Here is a 26128-nt window from a genome sequence, read left to right as displayed (position 1 = left end):
CCTTGTATGTTTGTCTCGTGCACTTACTGAGTGTAGGGACCGCCGCCCAGTTGTACCCCGTCGCCTAGGGCGGGTCGTTGCAAGTAGGCAGGGACAGAGTGGCGGGTAGATTAGGGCTCACTTGTTCGTTTCCCTACCCCCGTCGTTACAGTAATACCTCCACATCATAACCACATAGTGACGGAATAATAGCCCCATACTGTTACTGAATAATACTTCCACATCATAACCACATAGTGACTAAATAATACCCCCATACTTACGGAATAATACCACCACACTGTTACTAAGTAATACCGCCACATCATAACCACATATTGACTGTATAAAACTCCCATACTGTTACTGAATAATACCGCCACACCATAGCCAAATAGTGACTGAATAATACCCCCATACTTACTGAATAATACCACCACACTGTGACTGAATAATACTCCCATAGTGTTACTGAATAATAGCTCCACACCATAACTACACCGTGTTCCAAATTATTATGCTCATTGGATTTAAGTGTCATAAACATTTAATTATTCGTTTTTCAATTAAACTCATGGATGGTATTGTGTCTTAGGGCTCTGTGGATTATTGTAATCAATCTCAGACACCTGTGATAATTAGTTTGCCAGGTGTGCCCAATCAAAGGAAAACTACTTAAGAAGGACGTTCCACATTATTAAGCAGGCCACAGGTTTCAAGCAATATGGGAAAGAAAAAGGATCTCTCTGCTGCCGAAAAGCGTGAAGTATTGCAATACCTTGGACAAGGTATGAAAACATTGGATATTTCAAGAAAACTTAAGCGTGATCATCGTACTGTGAAAAGATTTGTGGCTGATTAGGAGCACAGACGGGTTCGTTCAGATAAAGGCAAAATGAGGAAGGTTTCTGCCAGACAAATTAATAGGATTAGGAGAGCAGCTGCTAAAATGCCATTGCAAAGCAGCAAACAGGTACTTGAAGCCGCTGGTGCCCCTGGAGTCCCGCGAACTTCAAGGTGTAGGATCCTCCAAAGGTTTGCAAGTGTGCATAAAGCTATTATTCGGCCACCCCTAAACAATGCTCACAAGCAGAAAAGGTTGCAGTGAGCTCAGAAATACATGAAGACTAATTTTCAAACCGTGTTGTTTACTGATGAGTGCCGTGCAACCCTGGATGGTCCAGATGGATGGAGTAGTGAATGGTTGGTGAATGGCCACCATGTCCCAACAAGGCTGCGACGTCAGCAAGGAGGTGGCGGAGTCATGTTTTGGGCTGGAATCATGGGGAGAGAGCTGGTAGGCTCCTTTAGTGTCCCTGACGGTGTGAAAATGACCTCTGCAAAGTACGTAGAGTTTACGACTGACCACTTTCTTCCGTGGTACAAAAAGAAGAACCGTGCCTTCCGTAGCAAAATTATCTTCATGCATGACAATGCACCATCTCATGCTGCAAAGAATACTTCTGTGTCATTGGCTGCTATGGGCATAAAAGGAGAGAAACTCATGGTGTGGCCCCCATGTTCCCCTGACCTCAACCCTATTGAGAACCTTTGGAGCATCCTCAAGCAAAATATCTATGAGGGTGGGAAGCAGTTCACATCAAAACAGAAGCTCTGGGAGGTTATTCTGACATTCTGCAAAGATATTTAAGCAGAAACTGTCCAAATACTCACAAATTCAATGGATGCAAGAATTGTGAAGGTGATATCAAAGAAGGGGTCCTATGTTAACATGTAACTTGGCCTAAGTTTTTTTTTTATTGAAAGAGCTTTTGATTTCTGTAAATATGACCTTCTGATGCTGCAAATTCAACAAATTACCATTTTAGTTCTCTTTACAACCTTTAAAATGTTGTGATCTCTGTTGTGCATAATAATTTGAAACAGAGCATTTTGAAAAAAAATCTGTTATCATTAGGAGATTTGTTCAATAAAATTCGCGTTATACTCCAACGGTTGATGGCTTGAAGATTATACTGACTGTCATTTGCATCGACTATTTAGGAAAATCAGCGAAAAACATTTGCATAATAATTTGGAATGCAGTGTACATATAGCCCCCTTGTAAATAGTGCCACACAGCCCCTCTGTTTAGTGCCACACAGTCCCCCCTTTGTAAATAGTGCTACACAGCTCTCCCCCTTGTAGATAGTGCATCCCCCATTTTAGACACACAGCCCTCCCGCCCAAAAAAATGTTTTTACTTACCTAGCCCCTTTTCCGCAACAGACGGAGCTGCTCCATAAACCCCTGGACAGGACCCTTGCGTAGGCTGGCATAATCCAGTCATCCCACCGGCCTGCGCAGGGATTTTCCTCAGCCTCTTATAGGCTGCAGGCCAAACTTGTCCCGCAGCCTATAGTATTCAATTGTATCTGCATCCTGAGGATGCAGATACAATTAAATGTGGCAGTCGCTAGAAACAGGCCCCCCCCCCCCCCCGGTGCTAGCTACGCTACCGGGCATGAGGGGGCCCGTGGCCCAAATGTTATTTTGCCAGATGGCGCGTGCCCCTTTCATGACGCTGGCTCCGTAGCAGCCGCTATGGCTACTATAGTCGGCAGGGAGCCCTGAAAGGATGGGGGCCCTGGGCAATTTCCCAGTTTGCCCCCCTAACGCCAACCCTGCATATAATGCTAAACCCATATTGCCATTTACAGCCCACCACACCAGCTTATTGTGCCCAAATAATGTGTGGCTGCTACAGGGGGTCAGGTGGGGTCCAGGTTCCAGAGGTGGGTTGACATCATAGATGGGCCGAAATTATCCTGCACTGGCGCCCTCTAGACTAAAGACCCTTTTACATGGGCCACTGATCGGGGGAAACGAGCGTTCAAAGGAATGCTCGTTCCCGATCATTAGTAGGAGAGATCACCACTGTCGGTAACGCAATTCACGAGACACAACTCCTTGGTACAACTTCTTTACTGTTATAAACACGTACAAGGATTTCTCTTCTTCAACAACTCGCACAAGAACTTCTCTTCTACGATAACAGGTACAGAAACTTTTCTTTAATGGAGCAGACAGAAATCCTGAGGTTGGGGACTTCGATCCTGCTGGAAGTCCCCTCGGAGAGAGGTTGTGCCTGAACCCACGTTGCCAGGCTTGGCTACAGACACGCCGCTGTCAGTCACGGCGGGAGCTACCCGCTACTGGCAGCCTACCCTAGGGTAAGAGTCACACTCTCGGCCCATGGGTCGCGTCGTGGGAATCAGCGAACTACCGTACCTACTAGCACCGTCACGGGTCCTTGAGGAGCTATCCGCTACCTTTCGTGACAAACCCTCTCTCTCCTCAGTCGGTGGTCCGAATATCGGACACACCTAGGATGCAACTGAACAGGTGAGGTTGACGCTAATGGGTGTACAAGTCCATCTAATAGTCCAATAAGTCCCGTCAACACGACCGTTCCCGCTGTCTGCCCCTTTTCTAACAATACTCGTCAATAACAGTTCACAGCATCCTTACAGGCGGTAATTACAGATATCATACACTCTTGGGTAACGCAGGGACACCAGCACAGTTAATGAGATAGCAAGTCTGACCTTGGGCCTAGCTCAGGCTGAGTTGTTTGTCCCTTTAAGGACTAGTCTTCTGCGCGCACTGTGGCGGTGTTTAACGAGGGACATCCTCCTGGGAAAAGTCGCTGGCTATGACAAGGGCACTTTCTCTAGGACGGGACTTGGGCTCCTGGTCAGGGGTTTTACGGTCTAGGACCGGTACCTGTGGCTGTTGGCACACTCCGTTGTGCTCCGGCCGGTCCTCTGTCCTTCTGGATGACTGCGGTGGGAAGCACACGTGCTGCTGTTCTCCTCTTCTTCTGCAACGGCTGCAGTGGGAAGCACACGTGCTGCTGTTCTCCTCTTCTTCTGCAATGGCTGCAGTGGGAAGCACATGTGCTGGCAGGCTCCTGCTTCCCTCTGCCAACCAACCTTCTCTGCTGGACTCAATCCCCCTATCCGGACACCGGCTCTGCTGGGCTCTCTCCTCTTTCCCTGCACTCGTCGGCACACTTCTATGTCCAGTGCTGCCGTCCTTCTTCCCTCCTCCACCTTGCCGCGCCTCTCTCTTGCCTTCCCGCGCACACACTCACACCTTCCGGTCCTCTCTCGCCTGCCACGTCACGGCCTCTCCCACTTCCTCTCTCCAGCTCGCATTGCGAGACTTCTCCTCTTCCGCCCGCTGGAGCGCCTGCTCGCGGCTGTCGGCAAAGCGGCCGTTTCCATGGCGACCAGGACCCTCCTCCGCTAGGCCGCCGGACTCCAGCTCAAAGACCGGCTGCGTTCCTGCGTTGTCCCTCAGGCGACAGGTAAGTTTACCCCTTACTCATTGCCCTGCGTAAACAGGGCAACAATCAGCTGATGAACAAGAAAACGCCTGTTCATCTCCTGAACGTATCCTTTATGCAGCATGAAATATTATCGTTGTCGGATGCACATAACCATGTGTAAACAGGGTGATGTACAGCCGGCATGATGGAAATGCATGGGGACAATCATAGTAACAGGCAATCGTCCCCATACATAGCTCCTTATGAAAGGAGCAAACGAGCGCCGATCAACGAGCTGTCTCTTATGAACCAAATTGGCCGGTGTAAAAGGACCCTAAATGTCCTCTTACACCGGCTAATTTTGGCCAATGCAACAGCTCCTTGATCGGTGCTTGTTTGCTCCAGTCACAAGCAGCTATGTATGGGGACGAAAGTTCGTTACTCCGATCACTCATCCCCATATATTATTATCATGTCAGCAGCGAGTCTCCCTGTTTACACGATAATGTTATAGTTTTTTAAATCTATACGATAAGCAGATGAACGAGCTCGTTCTTCGGCTGATCGCTACCTTGTCTACACAGGGCAATTATCAGCAACGAGCGTTTTATGAACGATCGTGTGCACGATAATTGGCCCGAGTAATAGGGCCTCAAGGTTGGCTCTGTTCAAAACCCCCATCAATTAGCATTTTATGGCCTATTTAGCAGATAAGACATCATATTGAGAGATGGGAAAACCCATGGTCAGTAGGAGCCAAATACAACTGTATGTAGATCATGCTCTAGTGATGACAAGTGGCATTCAAGATATTTCTCTACTTCTTTTAGGGGGAGTTCACACAGAGTTTTTTTAAGCGGAAACCGCGTCGGAAAACACGCCAAAAAACATCCGCAAACATCTCCCATTGATTTCAATAGCAGGCATTTTTTCCCCGCGAACGGTAAAAAAACGATTGTGGGAAAAAGAAGCGACATGCCCTATCTTCGGGCGTTTATGTCTCTAACCTCCCAATGACATCAATGGGAGGCAGAGAAAGCTATTTATGCAGCAACCTTTGCCCGCGGCACTCAATGGCTGCGGGTGAAAAACGGCGCGAAAAACGGCATGCAGGCAGGTCAAAATCTGCCTCAAAATTCCAGATTTTGAGGCAGATTTTTCTGTCTGCAAAAAACTCAGTGTGAACAGGGCCTTGTAATGTAATCTCCAGCATCACTGATAGAGGGACCACAGATGAATCTGCTGCTTCATGAAGCTTCTCACTCGATGGTCACATATGGTCAGTTATGAATGTTCTCCACTGAAGAGCTACAAACTTGCATTGTCCAGTAGTACACCCCCTATTTCCCATCAGCTATGCACCTTCTTATGTAATATGGTACACCCCATATGCTTTATTCTTCTCCTATGCTTTATTCTGCAGATCTGCTTGTTCAGATTGGCTGCTGTGTATAAGCACAAGCCCACCAGAATACATAAAGGGCTGATTTCAATTATAGCAAGGGCAGAATGCTTATAAACTTCCATCAACTAGACCACCAATGAGAAGAAGATTATCAAGTAGAAGCCCCATGATTGAGCCAGGTGACCCTCAATAAGGGGGAGGAGATTGGAGATCTTTTTAAAATTCTAGATGGATCTTGTTTACAAATGAGCCATTCCGGTAATAGTAATGTCCATAATGTTCCTCCAGGATGTAAGAAAAACACTTTCACACAGATTACACAAATCATACACGGCCATGACAGATCTGCAAGTACAGTGCGGCTCATCATAATAGCGTATTATAGTCTTGTAATAATGATGGAGAAGGAGGGCTGATAGCTTAGAGGGGTCACAAACCAGGCTTGCCACGAGTGATTTCTCTGGGTGAAAACCAAGATTCCAAAGAATGGAGAAGTTAACTAGAACAGTATGTACCTCACCTTGTAAAATCAGTTCCCTGTTTTTCACATTTTCCGTATTATAACTCTTTCTAGGACAGCTGGGTGACAACCAAAATGGCCACCATTACAGCTCCCACAATGGTTGTCACCCAACTTTCCAAAACGCCAGAATGGCTCTCTAGCCTTCCCCCGAGCTTTACTCTGCAGCTCAGCTTGTTCACATTGGCTTCAGTCCATAAGTAAGTAAATGAATGGGGCTAAACTGCAATGACAAATTCAGACCATGTTACCGAGTGGCGCTGTTTCTGGGGGAAACAAAAAGCAGACCCTTTTTCTAATCTTATAACACCTCTTTAAATATTCTTTTAATCCATATCATAGATATATCTCTTTCTATGACAGATGACTGACAATCAAAAAGGCCTCCCACAGGGGTTGTCAACGAGCATTCCCAAACTCATCAATGGTATTTCTGCCTATTTATGCCGCTGTGGGGGGCTTATGTATTAGCTATTGGGGCAGAGGGTGATTTATATATAAGCTATAGGGTTAGAAAGTGGCTTATGCAATATCTATAAGGGGAAAAATGTGGCTTATGTATTAGCTATACACCGTGTTCCAAATTATTATGCACATTGGATTTAAGTGTCATAAATATTTAATTCTGAGTTTTTCAATGAAACTCATGGATGGTATTGTGTCTTAGGGCTCTTTGGATCATTGTAATCAATCTCAGACACCTGTGATAATTAGTCTGCCAGGTGTGCCCAATCAAAGGAAAACTACTTAAGAAGGACGTTCCACATTATTAAGCAGGCCACAGGTTTCAAGCAATATGGGAAAGAAAAAGGATCTCTCTGCTGCCGAAAAGCGTGAAATAGTGCAATACCTTGGACAAGGTATGAAAACATTGGCTATTTCAAGAAAACTTAAGCGTAATAATTGTACTGTGAAAAGATTTGTGGCTGATTCAGAGCACAGACGGGTTCGTTCAGATAAAGGCATAATGAGGAAGGTTTCTGCCAGACAAATTAATAGGATTAGGAGAGCAGCTGCTAAAATTCCATTGCAAAGCAGCAAACAGATATTTGAAGCCGCTGGTGCCTCTGGAGTACCGCGAACCTCAAGGTGTAGGATCCTCCAGAGGTTTGCAAGTGTGCATAAAGCTATTATTCGGCCACCCCTAAACAATGCTCACAAGCAGAAACGGTTGCAGTGGGCTCAGAAATACATGAAGACTGGATGGTTGGGGAATGGCCACCATGTTCCAACAAGGCTGCGACGTCAGCAAGGAGGTGGCGGAGTCATGTTTTGGGCTGGAATCATGGGGAGAGTGCAGGTAGGCCCCTTTAGGGTCCCTGACGGTGTGAAAATGACCTCTGCAAAGTACGTAGAGTTTATGACTGACCACTTTCTTCCATGGTACAAAAAGAAGAACCGTGCCTTCCGTAGCAAAATTATCTTCATGCATGACAATGCACCATCTCATGCTGCAAAGAATACCTCTGTGTCATTGGCTGCTATGGGCATAAAAGGAGAGAAACTCATGGTGTGGCCCCCATGTTCCCCTGACCTCAACCCTATTGAGAACCTTTGGAGCATCCTCAAGCTAAATATCTGTAGCATCCATGGCCGCGGGCCGTCGGGTTTACTCACCTCCCGACGCCCGCAGCCACGGATCCGTGAGCGCTCTTCCCCATCTCCTTCCTAGGAGACGCCAGCGCTCACTTCCGTTCCGTTCTGCTGTGTCCCGTAGGGTGCGCGCGCACACGCTCGTGCCCGGCCTTAAAGGGCCAGCGCGCACAAATAGGAAGTCATCATCATCATCAACTGCCACAATTTCCTGGTCTATAAGAAGGCCCCAGGTCTTCTAATCCTTGCCTGAGCGTTGTTAGTTTTCCCCGTCTGTCTTGCAAATGGTCCCTTAGTGTTTCCCGTTCCAGTTGTTACCCGTGCCTTGTTCCCCGTTCCTGTTTCCCGGGCTGTGCCTTAGTATCAAGTCGTGCCACGTCCTGTGTCATCTGCCATGTCCAGAGGAATCCACCACGTCCTGTGTCATCTGCCACGTCCGGAGTCATCCGCCACGTCCTGTGTCATCTGCCAAGCCCAGAGGAATCCGCTACGTGCTGTGTCATCTGCCACGTCCAGAGGAATCCGCCACGTCTTGTGTCATCTCCACGTCCAGAGGAATCCATCAAATTCTGTGTCATCTGCCACGTCCGGAGGAATCCGCCACGTCTGGCGCAACCTGCGGCACTGTGTCATCCGCCACGTTTGGCGCTATCTGCTGCATTCATCTCCATCTGTGCCAGAGCTACGGCCACCGTCTGGACTATTCAGGTACCCTTGTGCGGGACATTGTATTTCTGGGGTGTCCTGTTGTTTGACCAGTTGTCTCCCCGCTACGGTGGTACGGCCTAGTGGGTCCAATAACCCGCTTCGTGACAATATCTATGAGGGTGGGATCCAGTTCACATCAAAACAGAAGCTCTGGGAGGCTATTCTGACATCCTGCAAAGATATTCAAGCAGAAACTGTCCAAATACTCACAAATTCAATGGATGCAAGAATTGTGAAGGTGATATCAGAGAAGGGGTCCTATGTTAACATGTAACTTGGCCTGCTAATTTTTTTTTGATTGAAAGAGCTTTTGATTTCTGTAAATATGACCTCCTGATGCTGCAAATGCAACAAATTACCATGTTAGTTCTCTTTACAACCTTTAAAATGTTTTGATCTCTGTTGTGCTTAATAATTTGAAACAGTGCATTTTGAGTTTTTTACTTCTAAAAAAAAATCTGTTATTATTAGGAGATTTGTTCAATAAAATGTGCATTATACTCCAACGGTTGATGGCTTGAAGATTATACTGACTGTCATTTGCATCGACTATTTAGGAAAATCAGCGAAAAATAACATTTGCATAATAATTTGGAATGTGGTTACATAGTTACATAGTTACATAGTTAGTACGGCTGAAAAAAGACACATGTCCATCAAGTTCAACCAAGGGACGGGGAAAGGGAAGGAAAAATTTCTACACATAGGAGCTAATATTTTTTTGTTCTAGGAAATTATCTAACCCTTTTTTAAAGCCATCTACTGTCCCTGCTGTGACCAGCTCCTGCGGTAGGCTATTCCATAGATTCACAGTTCTCACGGTAAAGAAGCCTTGTCGCCTCTGCAGCTTGAACCTTTTTTTCTCCAGACGGAGGGAGTGCCCCCTTGTTTTTTGAGGGGGTTTTACAAGGAACAGGATTTCACCATATTTTTTGTATGTGCCATTAATATATTTATATAAGTTAATCATGTCCCCCCTTAGTTGTCTTTTTTCAAGGCTAAATAGGTTTAATTCTTTCAATCTTTCCTCATAACTTAAATTCTCCATGCCCCTAATTAGCTTCGTTGCTCTTCTTTGTATTTTTTCCAACTCCAGGGCATCCTTTCTATGAACTGGAGCCCAGAACTGAACTGCATATTCTAGATGAGGCCTCACTAATGCTTTGTAAAGTGGCATTATTACATCCCTGTCCTGTGAGTCCATGCCTCTTAATACACGACAATATCCTGCTGGCCTTTGAAGCAGCTGATTGACACTGCATGCTGTTATTGAGTTTATGATTTACAAGTACACCCAGATCCTTCTCAACAAGTGAATCCGCCAGTGTAGCTCCCCCTAGGACATATGATGCATGCAGGTTGTTGGTACCCAGATGCATAACTTTACATTTATCTACATTAAACTTCATCTGCCAAGTGGACGCCCAAACACTTAGTTTGTTTAAATCTGCCTGCAATTCATGAACATCTTCCATAGACTGAACTATATTACATAGCTTGGTGTCATCTGCAAAAATAGAAATAGTGCTATTAATCCCATCCTCTATATCATTAATAAATAAGTTGAATAATAGTGGTCCCAGCACTGAACCCTTGGGTCACCACTTATAACCGGGGACCATTCAGAGTAGGAATCATTGACCACAACCCTCTGGATATGGTCCTTGAGCCAATTCTCAATCCAATTACAAACTATATTTTCTAAACCTATAGTCCTTAATTTACCCATTAGGCGTCTATGGGGGACAGTGTCAAATGCCTTTGCAAAGTCCAAAAACACTATATCCACAGCGGCCCCTCTGTCTAGGCTTCTGCTCACCTCTTCATAAAAACAGATCAGGTTAGTTTGACAACTTCTGTCCTTAGTAAAACCGTGCTGGCTGTCACTTATAATGCTATTTATTGTCACATAATCCTGTATATAGTCCCTCAATAGCCCCTCAAACATTTTCCCCACGATGGATGTTAAGCTTACTGGTCTATAATTACCCGGGGAAGACCTAGAGCCCTTTTTGAAAATCGGCACCACATTTGCGCTGCGCCAGTCCCTTGGCACTATACCAGTCACTAGAGATTCTCTGAATATTATGAAAAGGGGGACAGAAATAACTGAGCTAAGCTCTTTAAGAATTCTAGGGTGTAACCCATCTGGTCCCGGGGCCTTGTGCACATTTATTTTATTTAATTTAGCTTGGACCATATCTACATTCATCCAATTCAGTATATCAACTGATATATTAACAGCACTGGCACCGGCTACATCAGCTGCTCTTTCTTCTGTTGTATATACAGAGCTAAAGAACCCATTTAGTAACTCTGCCTTCTCTTGATCCCCTGTGATCAACTCCCCATTACCATTATCTAAGGGTCCTACATGTTCAGAACCTTGGCTTTTTAGCATTTATATACTTGAAGAATTTTTTGGGATTTGTTTTACTATCCTTGGCCACCTGCCTTTCATTTTGTATTTTTGCTAATTTTATTACCTTTTTACAGATTTTATTAAGCTCTTTATATTTTACAAAGGCTACAGCTGTACCCTCAGATTTGTATTTTTTAAATGCCCTTTTTTGTCATGTATTGCCCCTTTCACAGAAGGTGTAAGCCATGTGGGGTTTAATTTTAGTCATTTATACTTGTTACCTATAGGAATAAATTTTGCACTATAATAACTCAAAGTAGATTTGAAAATCTCCCATTTATAATTTGTTCCATTATTTGACATTAGTTCTTCCCAGTCCATATCCTGAATTGCAGCCCTCATCCTGGGGAAATTGGCTTTCTTAAAATTAAATGTTTTTGCCCTCCCAGCCTGCGTATGTTTTTTACAGTATAGGTAAAATGTAACTATATTATGATCACTGTTACCGAGGTTTTCACGAACATTGACATTCCCAACATGATCTGCATTATTAGAAATGACCAGATCGAACAGAGCTTCACCTCTAGTCGGGTCTTCCACAAACTGGCCCATAAAATTTTCCTGCAACAGGTTGAGGAAATGTCTCCCCTTTGCATGACACCAATTAATATCCTGGAAATTAAAATCTCCCATTATCACTACAGTACCCGCCTGTGCAGCCCGCTCCCTCTGTTTATATAGCTGAACTTCCATCTCCTCAGTTATATTGGGGGGTCTATAGATTACACCAAAAGTAATTTTTTCAGTGTTTACCTCCCTTTCTAGTTCCACCCACAAGGTTTCAACCTCCTCACAGTATTCACCCACTATTGTCTCTTTCACACTCGCCTTCATATCATTTCTCACATACAGACATACACCACCACCTTTCCTATTTGTCCTGTCTTTCCGAAAAAGTGTAAAACCCTGTAGATTTACAGCCCAATCATGTGAAGAGTCCAGCCATGTTTCAGCAACACCAACTATATCTATATTTTCTTCCAGTATCAAGGCCTCCAGCTCCCCCATTTTGCTTGCTAGACTTCTGGCATTTGTGAACATACACTTTAACTTGCCTGTCAGTTTTTCACTTTTATTATCAGAAATGTGATTTGACATTAATCGGGCCTTTTTATTTAAACTGATGTTTTGTAACGAAAGGATCTCCTTATCTTGTTGTCTAGTCCTCTCCCCACATTCTGTTTCTCCCCCCACCAATATAGTCTGACCCCTCTCTAACCTGGCTACCCCTTTTTTTTCTACATTGACCTCCCTCCTCAGCCCTAGTTTAAATACTCCACCACCCCAGCTAGAATTCTCTCCCCCAGCACAGCGGACCCCCTTCCATTTAGGTGCAAATCATCTGCAGAATACAGTTTGCACCCAAATGAAAAGTCAGCCCAGTGCTCTAGGAACCCAAATCCTTCTCCTCTACACCAAGACTTCAACCGTGCATTTAACTCCCTGAGCTCCCGCTGTCTTTCCTGTGATGCGCATGGCACAGGCAGTATTCCTGAGAATACTACTTTGGAGGTCCTTCCCTTCAGCTTGTATCCTAGTTCTTTAAAATTATTCTTAAGGATCCTCCACCTACCATTTATTCTGTCGTTGGTACCGACACGGACCACGACAGCTGGATCATCACCAGCCCCTCCCAGCAATTTGTCCACCCGTTCCACCACATGCCGAACCCTGGCACCAGGGAGACAGCAAACCATTCGGTTGAGGTGGCCTTGGCGACAAATTATTCTATCCGTCTTCCTGATTATAGAATCCCCTACGACTATCAATTGTCTTGGCTTACCTGCATTACCATCCCACCGACTACTAGATGGGCTGTTCTCCCGGCTGTTAGAGAGATTAGTATCCACTAGGGCTGCCATTTCTGAGACTGACACCCTCGCATCATCACCCAACTTGGCAATTTTGCCTGGAATGTCAGAAACCGGATCGGCCTTCCGTTTCTTTGACCCCTTTCTACTGCCCCTAACTACATTAACCCAGCTACTTACCTGATCCTGCTCACCCATGTCTTCACCCTCCAGTTCTAACCCACTAACTGCATGCTCCGTGAGCAGCATGCTTCGCTCAAGATTGTCTATCCTCCTCAGTGTTGCATTTTGCTCCTCCAGATCTCTAATACGAGCTTCCAGGTGACCAACATGCTCACATCTGCCACAGAGATATTCACCCTGGAACTCCGGCTCCAGTCGTGCATACATATGGCAAACTGTGCACTGTGCAGTGGCACAGGTTGCACACCCCTAAGGCTGGCCCTGAGCACAAGTCCTGATGAATGGAATGGTGTCTCGCCGTCCTGTATCAGATAAACCACAGTCGATGATCTACAAACCTAGAACCAGTGTTCGGACAACATCACACATCTCCAATAGTATCCACAAAAGGATTTTTTATCTGTCAAACAACATCGCCCCATGCACACGACCATAAAACCGCGGACCGTAACACGGTCCGCGGTTTCAGGGACCCATTCACTTCTATTAGCCGTGGACACCTTTCCGTACCACTACGGATGGGTGTCCATGCCATATAACTGTGCCGGGAATTATGGAGTATGTCAGTTTTTTCGTGTTTTACAGGCCGTGCTCCCATACTTTGTATGGGAGCACTGCCTGAAAGTGCAGGTGGCCGTCAGTAGAAGGCCGGGCCCGGAATCGTGGCCCGCGATTACCGGCATGGTCGTGTGCATGGAGCCTAAGACATTTCAATAAAAACTATTTTGTTGCATTCTGCTCCTCCAGATCTCTAATACGAGCTTCCAGGTGACCAACATGCTCACATCTGCCACAGAGGTATTCACCCTGGAACTCCGGCTCCAGTCGTGCATACATATGGCAAACTGTGCACTGAAGAAAACCTTGAATCTTGCTATCCATTATCCAAGTTACAAAAAAAAACAGCGAACAGGTGTTAATCAAAAAGAAAAAGAAGTAGAAGAGCACTTACTGGGGCTTAACTCCTCTTTTCAACTCCGGTTTTTGGAACTCCACTTGATCTACAACCCACTTGTTTTTTCAAGCCACAGAGCAGGCTCTACAGAGTACTGAGGCCTGATTTATACCACCTGGTACCAGCTAACCCCTGCCCCTTACTCAGCTACTCAGGAAGGAAACTGCAAGGGAAAAATGGTTTTAAATAATGTCACTTTTGCAAACTTTGTAGCAAGCAAGCAATCAATACATATATCACATACAATGGCCCCCCACTTTATCACACACTACACAGTAAGTCAATCCGGTTTTTGGAACTCCACTTGATCTACAAACCACTTGTTTTTTCAAGCCACAGAGCAGGCTCTACAGAGTACTGAGGCCTGATTTATACCACCTGGTAGCAGCTAACCGCTCCCCCTTAGTCAGCTACTCAGGAAGGAAACTGCAAAGGAAAAATGGTTTTAAATAATGTCACTTTTGCAAACTTTGTAGCAAGCAAGCAAGCAATCAATACATATATCACATACAATGGCCCCCCACTTTATCACACACTACACAGTAAGTCAATCCGGTTTTTGGAACTCCACTTGATCTACAACCCACTTGTTTTTTCAAGCCACAGAGCAGGCTCTACAGAGTACTGAGGCCTGATTTATACCACCTGGTACCAGCTAACCCCTCCCCCTTACTCAGCTACTCAGGAAGGAAACTGCAAGGGAAAAATGGTTTTAAATAATGTCACTTTTGCAAACTTTGTAGCAAGCAAGCAATCAATACATATATCACATACAATGGCCCCCCACTTTATCACACACAACACAGTAAGTCAATCCGGTTTTTGGAACTCCACTTGATCTACAACCCACTTGTTTTTTCAAGCCACAGAGGTGTAGAGGTAGAGGTGTAGAGGTAGAGGGTAGAGGTGTAGAGGTAGAGGGTGGCTTATGTATTAGCTACAGAGGTAGAGGGTGGCTTATGTATTAGCTATAAGGGAAAAAGGAGGCTTATGTATTAGCTACAGATGTAACCATCTTTATCTTGACTAAACGCATTAAATACACAGTAGCAAGAAACTTTAACTTGACTTTTTCAATGGTTTTCAATGGATTTAGTTGTGTGATATCACGCTGCAGAAAACAATCTGAGTCAAAATAGACTGTGCTACATTTGTATGGGGGTGGCCTATGTATTAGCTATGGGCAGTGGCGAATTTCAATATGGACGGTTCGGGCAGCCGCCTGGAGCCAGAGGCTCCTAGGGGACCCATGGGAACAGACCGTTTCGCCTCGGTTCTTCCGAACTGGTTGTTAAAATTACAGATGGTTCGGAGAACCAGGGAGTAGCGGCAGTCAATTATATCTGCGTCCTTAGAACGCAGATACAATTGATTAGGCTAACGCTGGCGAGGCACGGGAACTACCAGTTCCCTGCCTCGCAATTCGTTGCTTTACGAATGATGCAGGCAGCAGGGTGAAGTCATCGTGCTGCCTGCGTCGTTCCGCTGAATGAGGCCTGGTCTCTGACAAGCCTTGCGCCGCTGGAGGATGACGCGTGAACAGAGACAGACATCTGAGCCAAAGACATCTGAGAGGCAAATTCTGCAGAAATGGGTCGTGGCCAGGAGAAGTCGTCATGAGGTCTGGGCTGGATAGAGAAGAAAAGAGAAAAAGAATGACTAGAATCTCAGATTATGTCAACCTGTGAGTCACTGGATTTAAAAAGGAGCTGTCACCAGTCCTGACATGTCAGTTATAGGAAATCCTTGTATTCCACAAAAAGGACAACAAGGCTTATGTATTAGCCATAAAGGAAGAGGGTGGCTTATGTATTAGCTACAGGCTAGAGGGTGACATGTGTTTGCTATAGGGGAAGAACGAGGCTCATATATTAGCTATAGGGGAAGATGGTGGTTTATGTATTAGCTATAAGTAAATATAGCTAATGGCTTATATATTAACTATAGTGGAAGAGGGTAGCTGTGAGGGTAGATGTAGGGGGCAGCAACCTTTGAAATTCCAGCTTTTATGAAACTACAATTCCTAGCATGCCCTGACAGCCTTAAGCTAGAATAATAGAGCCTTTGGCTGTCAGGAACTGCTGGGAGTTGTAGTTTCACAACAGCTGGAGTGCAGATGCTGACCCCTGAGGTAGAGGGAGGCTTATGTATTAGCTTCTTGGGAATAGAAAGGCTTATGTATTAGCTATGGAGGAATAGGGAGGCTTATGTATTAGCCATAGGGGAAGAGGGTGGCTTATGTATTAGCTATGGAGGAATAGGGAGGCTTATGTATTAGCTATAGGGGAATAGGGAGGCTTATGTATTAGCTATGGAGGAATAGGGAGGCGTATGTATTAGCCATAGGGGAAGAGGGTGGCTTATGTATTAGCTATGGAGGAATAGGGAGGCTTATGTATTAGCTTCTTGGGAATAGGAAGGCTTATGTATTAGCTATGGAGGAATAGGGAGGCTTATGTATTAGCCATAGGGGAAGAGGGTGGCTTATGTATTAGCTATGGAGGAATAGGGAGGCTTATGTATTAGCTATAGGGGAATAGGGAGGCTTATGTATTAGCTATGGAGGAATAGGGAGGCGTATGTATTAGCCATAGGGGAAGAGGGTGGCTTATGTATTAGCTATGGAGGAATAGGGAGGCTTATGTATTAGCTTCTTGGGAATAGGAAGGCTTATGTATTAGCTATGGAGGAATAGGGAGGCTTATGTATTAGCTTCTTGGGAATAGGGAGGCTTATGTATTAACCATAGGGGAAGAGGGTGGCTTATGTATTAGCAATGGAGGAATAGGGAGGCTTATGTATTAGCTATAGGGGAATAGAGAGGCTTATGTATTAGCTATGGAGGAATAGGGAGGCTTATGTATTAGCTATGGGGGAATAGGGAGGCTTATGTATTCGCTATGGAGGAATAGGGAGGCTTATGTATTAGCCATAGGGGAATAGGGAGGCTTATGTATTAGCTATAGAGGAATAGGGAGGCTTATGTATTCGCTATAGGGGAATAGGGAGGCTTATGTATTAGCTATAGAGAATGCAGAGGTTGCAGTCGCTCCTGGTGCCTGAGGGGTCCCCTCTACCACATACAGGCCAGCAGTACTATACATGGGGCAGTCACAGTTGGGGGCCCCCAGCACAGATCTTATCATGGGGCCCATGAGCTTGATAACTGTGCACCGTTGTCTCTGATTGTTTGTTTGATGTGTCCAGGCTTCAGTAACACTTGCCGCTCGGCCCCTGCTGTGAAGTACACACAATCTCTGTGTATTTTGCCATAGTTGCTGATTTTACTGGAAATTACAGAGTTTGGAAATCTCTCCAGCTCCTCCCTGTTACTGATTAGAGAGATTGTTTGCTCTGTCCACCCAAGAGATGATATAAAGCCCCAGGTCCTGGCAGAGAAGGCACTGCATCCTAGATACACCATGGGGTGCAGAGTTCTGTGTCTCACCCTGCTCGCCCTCCTGGCTGGTTGCTATGGACAATCGTAAGTAATTTTTGTATTCAATTTTGTATTGTATTTTATATTCAGTTTAGATAGAAGTATATAAAAGAAGCCACATTTGGATTTTGTGTTTGCAATATGTATCCGCAAGCGGTTTTCACTTCTACAGTCTGTGCTGTCAGTAGATTGTGAGCTCTGTTTGCAGAACCAGTTTTAGGGGGTGGCAAACTGGGTAATTGGTGAGGGCCCCACTTTACTATTAGATCTCTGGGGATGGGAATCCCAGAAAAAACTAAAACCACTCAATATTATTTAGCTGCATAGGGTGGTCTTTTTTGGGAACTAAACAGCAGTGTTATATGGCAACTATATGGCGGTTTTCTGTGGGCGATTTAAGGTAGTATTATTTGTATACTGCATATTATTTGGGCACATTATAGTGGAATTATGTGGGCTCTAGGCTTAAATTATAAGTATATCAGTTTAAAATAGCAAAGAGGGGAAAGCTTTAGGGCTCATTTACACGAGCGTGAATCTCATCCATGGGCTGTGCGTTGAAACAACGTACAGCACACGGCCCCATTGATTTCAATGGGGCCATTCACACATGCATGAGTTTTGACACTGCGAGTGTCCGATGCATGAAGCTCACTGTATGTCCTATATTGGAGCGTTTTCACGCACCTAGTCGCCCTTTGAAGTTAAGGGGTGTTTGAAAATCACGGACAGCACACGGATGCACATCCATGTGTTGTCCATGTTTTATGCACCAGTTACATTTAAAAAAAAGTGCGAGTGTGTGAAAAACGCATGCCACTCGCACAGCACATTGATGCATAAAGCAACGAATACGGACAGATATACGCGCGTTTTTTAGACGCGTAAAATCTGTCATGCTCGTGTCAATGTAGCCTTATTTGTTGTCCAGGGTCTCTTGGTCTTCATTATGTCAATTATTATATCTGACTGGGTTCAGCATGACTCCCTCATATCACTATAGACTGTATGTGATTTATTATATGGGGCACTGGAGTATAAGTTATATGGCTACAAAACAGCGCTGGAAATGTATAGGGGCTTTCAATGCAAACCAATTGATCAGTTCAACAAGAGGGACATTTCAGGAGCGGAGAAATTTAGGACAAAGGACCAATGTCCATGTCTAAAGCTCAAAGCAGGACCCATGGTAGTTTTAGTATTTAATTGATTGCTTGTCAGGGCTGGATTAAAGCATGGGTAAGGGGGGCAACCTCCACTATTATGGCCTAGACTCATGGTGCTGTCTGTGGAATTGTTTGAGAACTCTGTAGCATTATTTTGGCACTACATAGGAAGGTATGGCACAGTTATGTGCTTATTTCATGGCTGTATTGAGTGGGCACTGTATGGCATTAGGACGTAGGCATCTATTCAGTACTATGTATCCAGTATAGGGCACTATAATGAAGTCATTCTATAGCAGTATTATGTGGACCCTGTATGGTTATGTTACTTTGCACTTCATGGTGCTATTATTTAGGCACCGTGTGGAATTATTATTGGGGCAGTATTATAGTAGTAGTATCCCCCTCCATTTCCTTCTTTCCAAAGAAGAAAATAATTGACTGGGAGCCCCCACAAGTTTTATCCAGGGGCCTCCATAGACCTTAATATGACTCTATTGTTTATTCTGATTGGCTTGTGTTTCTGTGATAGATGTACTCTCATTACACCCAACATACTACGTTTGGAGAGTGATGAAATCATCGTCCTAGACGGGAACAACATGGCTTTTGAGGCTGAAGTTGAGATTCAAGACTTTCCCAAGAAAAGTTTCAGTTTAGTGAAGCAGAAGATCTCCCTGAATGCTGCTAACAAATTTCTGGGCACAGCTACAGTCAAGGTAAAGTCATGGCATACCAAAACCGGCAACAATACATAACACGGTTTGCTACCGATCCTTGATCCGGTTGTTAATCAAACATTTTTTTCTTTCCTTTTTTTTTGGTCAGATTCCATCTAAAGATCTAGTTAAAGACTCCAAAACCAAACAATATGTCTACGTGACGGTAAAGTCTCCCATGTGTAATATGGAAAAAGTTGTGCTTCTGGGCTATCAAAGTGGATATGTTTTTATTCAAGCTGACAAGACTATCTACACACCGGGGTCTACAGGTATTGGCATGGATTGTTTGGTGTTATGGCATTGCACTTGCTGTTCTGCTCCCTGTTCGGCTCATTGAAGAGGCTGAGACTTAGTATGTGCCCTATACTGTGGACCTGTAAGGAATTTACTCCACTTCAATCTTATCACTCACAGTAAATCCACTGCTGAAAAGCAAAGGGTTCCTACACCGGTTTTGCACCATCTTAAATGGTCGTCCACCTTATATTCTTGGTCTTCTTTTCACAGTTCTCTACCGTATCTTCTCGATGAACTACAAGATGTCCCCTGTGAATAAAGCTGTCATCGTTGAGTTTCTGGTAAGAGAACGGTGATGCATCTTACTTTTTTTACAAATTTTAACCACTAATATAATTTTAATACCAAGCAGAAGATAAGTAGGTAAAGCCATCACACAGAAGCTGTGGTTGTCCAATCTTGGTTTTTGGTTTGTTGGAATGGAAGGTCACAAAAATAATACAAGTATGTAGGATAAAGTAAAAATATATTACCATGCCCTTAATAATTCACGTAACTCTTAAGTGTAAACCATAGAAGAGAGGCAGGCGCCTCGCACATCTAAAAAAAATGATATAAGGAGTGCAAAACTAGCGTCAATAAGACTAAATCCTATACACAAAAAGCGACCACTCAATAAAAAAAGCTGGATCCTCCTATTATCGATCACATCTAAGTTATGAACTTAGATGTGATTGGTAATAGCGCTGGAACGGCTGACACTGAACCCGTCAGTCCAGCTGACCTGACGGATTCAGGTCTCAGCACAAGATACAGCTGCTCTGTATACAGGATACAAAGCAGCTGTATCTCAAAAAGTAAAAATTATTTTTGATAAAAAGTAATTAGAAAGTTGCACCATCCACACTGATTATTAAAATAAATAACATTTTCAAAGGTGTACATAGCCTGTAAAAGATATATAAACCTTTGAAAGGCAAATTATAAAAAAAATAATAATAAAAAGTTGTATCAGTGTGTTTTGTGTAACTTTGTAAATACATTTTATTAAAAATTATTTTAGCTTTTTTAGATACAGCTCCTCTGTATTCTCTATACAAAACAGCTGAATCTAGCGCTATTCACTGAATCCGTCAGTCCTGTGGACCTGACGGGTTCAGTGAAAGCAGAATCCACGTGTTATCCATCACATGTAAGTTATGAACTTAGATGTGATGGATAACAGGTGGCTCCTGTGTGTCAGAGACACGGGGGACCCACCGACACTGAACCCGTCGGGTCCCTGGGACTGACGGATTCATTAAATAGCGCTACATACAGCTGCTCTGTATACAGACTACAGAACAGCTGTATTTAGAAAAGTAAAAATAGTTTTTAATAAAAAGTATTTACAAAGTTACAAAAAACACACTGATGCACCTTTTTATTAAAAAAAACAAAAAACATTTGGCCTTTCAAAGGTTTACATAGCTTTTAAGTGTAAGATAGAAAATTCCATAGGCAAAACAATATAAATAAGTATAGTGTTTATAAAATGAAGGTATATTCCATGGTACACAGGGGGCGAGCATTGGTTTCTCCCTTCACACTCTGTGACATCATGCGTTTGCTGCATCTTAAAAATGAGAACTCAACAGAGAGTCAAATAGTCCCCATCGGAGGCAAATACAGAATAAGTCCTAATACAGACCAAATCACAGTACTAACCAGTGCCCATACAATACTGTTACACAGTTTCTACATAATAGTGCCATAAAGTACCCAAATAACAGTATCTAACAGTACAAAGATAAAAACCACTATTTCGCACCTATATACCTCTCAAATGGCAAAAGGGTTCTATAGTAGACCGAACCAGCCTGACCTTATGTCAACTTGTGAGCGAGTGTCAATAACTAGAATCCTTTCCCATCGGCTCGTGTTCAGAGCAGGTAATATTCTATGGAGAATTCTATCCAAAAAGTGTCGCCATATGGAAAAGACCACCAAAAAACAATTGCACTCTACTTGGAGTTGTTGATATGCTCCGGCCAGTAGCGTACCACATGTATAGTGGTGTCCAATAGTGAGGCTATGCAAAACAAAGAAAACAAAGGGATTGACGTAATTGAGAGTAAAACAGGTGCATTGTGTTAATAAATGTAGCTTTTCTATAAAAAAAAACTATTTTTTTGCGCAAAGTACGTCACATTTCTGACGGATTTAGCCAATTCCTGCAATTGTCTTTTCTCTGTACAGACGCCTGAGAACATAATTGTTAAGAGAGATACAGTCAAAACTGAAGGAGAATCCGGTATCATCTCCTTATCCTACAAACTACCAGAACTTGTGAGGTAAATATTCCATTTTATACTCAAATAACTTGTCTGATTGATTTGATATATCCGCGTTCATATTGGGAAGACAACTCAACAATTTTATTTATTGTGGACAAGAATGGAGGGGCACAGCATGGCAGGGTAGTGGACATTGCAACGAGAAACCGGCCATGTCATTAATATGTTTTTAGGTGGAATTCTCAAATCTGTTAGGCTCATATTAATTCATTGTCCGAGCCTAATTAACACTTTAATTACTAACCGGGAGCCATGATAATCCAAGTATAATTCATACGCCGATGACCGGCTGCCCTACATTTGTCATGGCGCTTACTGACTATTTTCTTCCCGGAGAGCAATACTCCCTACATCTGGTTGGTACTGTAGTCTGGGCGTTTTCTTCAGTTTAATTTTTACATTTAAATATGTATTATATATATATATATATATATATATATATATATATATATATATATGTGTGTGTGTTATTACATATGTAACACATATATCTAAATATAATGGTACAGAAACTATATTCATTGTGCCATACAGTGCCCATATAAAAACGAACCTACAGTGCCCATATAAACAGTACCATACAGTGCCCATATAAATATTAATCAACAGGGCTCAAAAAAATAGCACCATACAGTGTCCATATAAATACTAACCTAAAGTGCCCATATAAACAGCACCACACAGTGCCCATATAAATATTAATCTACGGGGCTCAGATAAATAGCACCATACAGTGCCCATATAAATACTAACCTACAGTGCCCATATAAACAGCACCAGACAGTGCTCATATAGATACTAATCTACAGGGCTCATATAAATAGCACCATACAGTGCTCATATAAATACTAATCTACAGGGCTCATATAAATAGCACCATACAGTGCTCATATAAATAGTTTATAAAGTGCCAAATGAATAGTGCCATATTGTGCTCATAATAACATATTGATCTGACCCTTCAGTTTGGGTGTATGGACCATATCAGCAAAATATGAAGACTCTCCGCTACAAAATTATACCACGAACTTCGAGGTGAAAGAATATGGTAAGAAAATATAATTATAGGACATGTGTAAAGGATCTGCCAGGCACAACTTCTGTGTATACGCCCATAGGTAATCAGTCTGCACCTGAGTCTATGTCTCTGAGACTGACTCCATCTTCCACCACTCAGGATGGCAGGCTTAGGAGTGGGAGAGCCTATCGCAGCCTGGCCAGACGGAGCTAGCTCCCGCCCTCTGTCTATTTATACCTGCCTTTCCTGTTCCTCCTTTGCTTGTGATTCTTCTCGTGTGGTTTCCTGGCCCTGCTACAGCTTCTAACTATTTGACCCTGCTCCATACTGACCCTGGCTTAATGACTACTCTCCTGCTCTGCGTTTGGTACCTCGTACACTCCTGGTTTGACTCGGCTCGTTCACCACTCTTGTTGCTCACGGTGTTGCCGTGGGCAACTGCCTCATTTCCCTTTGCTTTGTGTACCCTGGCCTGTTTGTCTCGTGCACTTACTGAGCGTAGGGATCGTCGCCCAGTTGAACCCCGTCGCCTAGGGCGGGTCGTTGCAAGTAGGCAGGGACAGAGTGGCAGGTAGATTAGGGCTCACTTCTGTTTCCCTACCCCCAGTCATTACAACATGTTGGTAATATCAGTGGTTTTTTTTTTTAAATATTTTTAACAATTTCTACTTTTTTTCTCCTATAGTCCTTCCCACTTTTGAGATTCAGCTGATTCCAGGGGAGAAATATTTTTATATCGAAAGTCTTGAATTTGTAGTGGACATCAAAGCAAAGTAAGTACATGACAGTACGAAAGGAACATTTGAGTTTTTTGTAGTAAAGAGATGATGTATTCAATTATAGCACATATCCCAAGTGACAATCTGAATTTAAGCTCACCCCACCACCAATGTTCATAGCCTATTATTCTGTAAGCCAACAATAATATGAGAATGTGACTTTCCCACTTAACGCAGGAGGCATAAATATCTGTATGTGGCTCTGGAGTCATAATACTCAGTGTCACGATGCGGGGTGTGGAACCACTGGGCCGTACCATGTAGCGGGATGGCAGGTGGCCAAACAGGTATAGTACAGAGTCTATAGTCCAGAAAGGGTACCTGTGGAAACTCGGACAGTAGCACAGCAGGCTTGGCTGGGACCAGGCAGCAGGTAGACGTCAGTCGTGGAGCAGCAGAACAGGTGTGGAATACAGCACAGCATGACTACAGCACAGCACGGCTCTTGACCAGGACATCACGGGATACAGGATACAGGATACAGGAACAGGGAACACTTGGGAACTGGAAGACACTAGGAGACCATTTGCAAGACAAACTTTGGGTAACGAACAATGCTCAGGCAAAGAACAAGAGGGCAGAGCCCTTTTTATAGTCCAGTAGCATTCTGGGCTTGATTGCAGACTTCCTGCAATTATGCGTGCACCGTGCACTCGCGGGCGGGCGTGTCCTCCGGAGACAATCTCAATACCAGGAAGGGAGTACCGGCGCCTAACAGGGGGCGGACGCTGCAGGGAACTCACATGTCCATGGCCACGGCCGTCGAGGGGTAAGTTAGAACGGCGGGCCGTGGCCATGGACGTTACACTCAGATAAAGTCAGATGAACAGAATTCTCCTTAAAGCAACCTTCCGGTCCAGGGAAAACATTTTAAATATGATGGTGTAAATGGAGTCATATTACCTGATGCCCTCCAGTTGTGTTTCTCTGTCATGGATCTGCTGTTTTAGGGTCCCCTGTGTGCTGTCCCAAAATGGCCACAACGCTTCTTAGACTCTGAGTCTGAGGCAGTCCCACTCTTCTCAAATTGGGCAGACTTGCTCACATAAGCAGTTCTGTCCAATCTGTGAACAGAGGAGGTGTCTGAGAAACGCTGTGGCCATTTTGAAACAACAAAATGCAGTTTTTGTGCCCAAAACGGCAGATCCATGGCAGAAGGGGGGCAACTGGAGGCCACCTGGTAATATTACTCCATATACCCATCACATTTATAATTTTGTCCTTAGATTGGAGTGTCGCTTTAAGTCTATGGCTACTTTAATATCTATACAAAGATTGTTTATGGAGCCAGACTTGTCCGCCATTCGGGGAAACAATGATCCAACAAATTTGCACCAAAGATAAGCATTAGAGATGTTTGGTGCCGGTTTATGTGCCCTTTTAAAATTACTTACCATGCCATAAAAAAGGTTGGTACAGTATATAAAATGAGAATGCTGGGACCGGTAGATAATGTATGTAATTTAGTTGATAACTGACTCAGGGAAAAAAAGTAAAAGAAAAGTGTGGGTCACAGTTGGGGTACCACAGGGCTGTGTTATGGGCACTCTTCATCTTATTGTTTATTAATGACTTTGTAGAGGGCATACAGAGTATAGCTCTGCAAAGTAATCAACACAGAGGAGGATAATATATTACAAATGGCAAACAAAGTTTAATGTGGATAAATATAAGCTAGAGAAAACTCATTTTACAATTATGTATTAAATATCAAAACCCAATGAAAGGCGTGCCAGGCAGCTGCCATCAAAGCAAACAAAATGATGGAAAGTCTCGAAAGAGGCATAGATGCTCATGACAAGAGTATAGTTTTGCCGCTAGACAAACCGCTAGTCAGACCACACATGGAATATTGTAAATAATCCCCCCTCCCTCCCGATATGAGGCAATTTGTTAGCACCACATGGGGGTTTTGCCTTTCTCTGGATAAACATTGTAGGATTATACAGGGTGGGCCATTTATATGGATACACCTAAATAAAATGGGAATGGTTGGTGATATTAACTTCCTGTTTGTGGCACATTAGTATATGGGAGGGGGGAAACTTTTCAAGCTGGGTGTTGACCATGGTGGCCATTTTGAAGTCAGCCATTTTGTATCCAACTTTTGTTTTTTCAATGGGAAGAGGGTCATGTGACACATCAAACTTATCGAGAATTTCACAAGAAAAACAATGGTGTGCTTGGTTTTAACGTTACTTTATTCTTTCATGAGTTATTTACAAGTTTCTGACCACTTATAAAATGTGTTCAAAGTGCTGCCCATTGTGTTGGATTGTCAATGCAACCCTCTTCTCCCACTCTTCACACACTGATAGCAACACCACAGAAGAAATGCTAGCACAGGCTTCCAGCATCCGTAGTTTTAGTTGCTGCACATCTTGTATCTTCACAGCATAGACAATTGCCTTCAGATGACCCCAAAAATAAAAGTCTAAGGGGGTCAGATCGGGAGGCATTTCTTCTGCGATGTTGCTATCAGTGTGTGAAGAGTGGGAGAAGAGGGTTGCATTGACAATCCAACACAATGGGCAGCACTTTGAACACATTTTATAAGTGGTCAGAAACTTGTAAATAACTCA

General features: G+C 43.8%; 1 protein-coding gene across 1 annotated transcript in view; it reads left to right on the top strand.

The window, feature by feature from the left end:
• The first annotated feature begins 17252 nt into the window (after positions 1-17252).
• LOC142750233 (A.superbus venom factor 1-like) overlaps positions 17253-26128 on the top strand; it is a 55153-nt gene continuing 46277 nt past the window's right edge. The window contains exons 1-7 of the mRNA XM_075859170.1: positions 17253-17333; positions 18987-19173; positions 19283-19445; positions 19684-19754; positions 21652-21746; positions 22715-22797; positions 23453-23540. Of these exons, the coding sequence (XP_075715285.1) occupies positions 17272-17333; positions 18987-19173; positions 19283-19445; positions 19684-19754; positions 21652-21746; positions 22715-22797; positions 23453-23540 (749 nt within the window). The 5' untranslated portion in view covers positions 17253-17271. The remainder of the gene's footprint in view (positions 17334-18986; positions 19174-19282; positions 19446-19683; positions 19755-21651; positions 21747-22714; positions 22798-23452; positions 23541-26128) is intronic.

This window comes from Rhinoderma darwinii, chromosome 3, assembly GCF_050947455.1.
Source record: "Rhinoderma darwinii isolate aRhiDar2 chromosome 3, aRhiDar2.hap1, whole genome shotgun sequence".
NCBI classification, from domain to species: Eukaryota; Metazoa; Chordata; class Amphibia; order Anura; family Rhinodermatidae; genus Rhinoderma; species Rhinoderma darwinii.
This window is presented reverse-complemented; position numbering and strand designations above follow the sequence as displayed.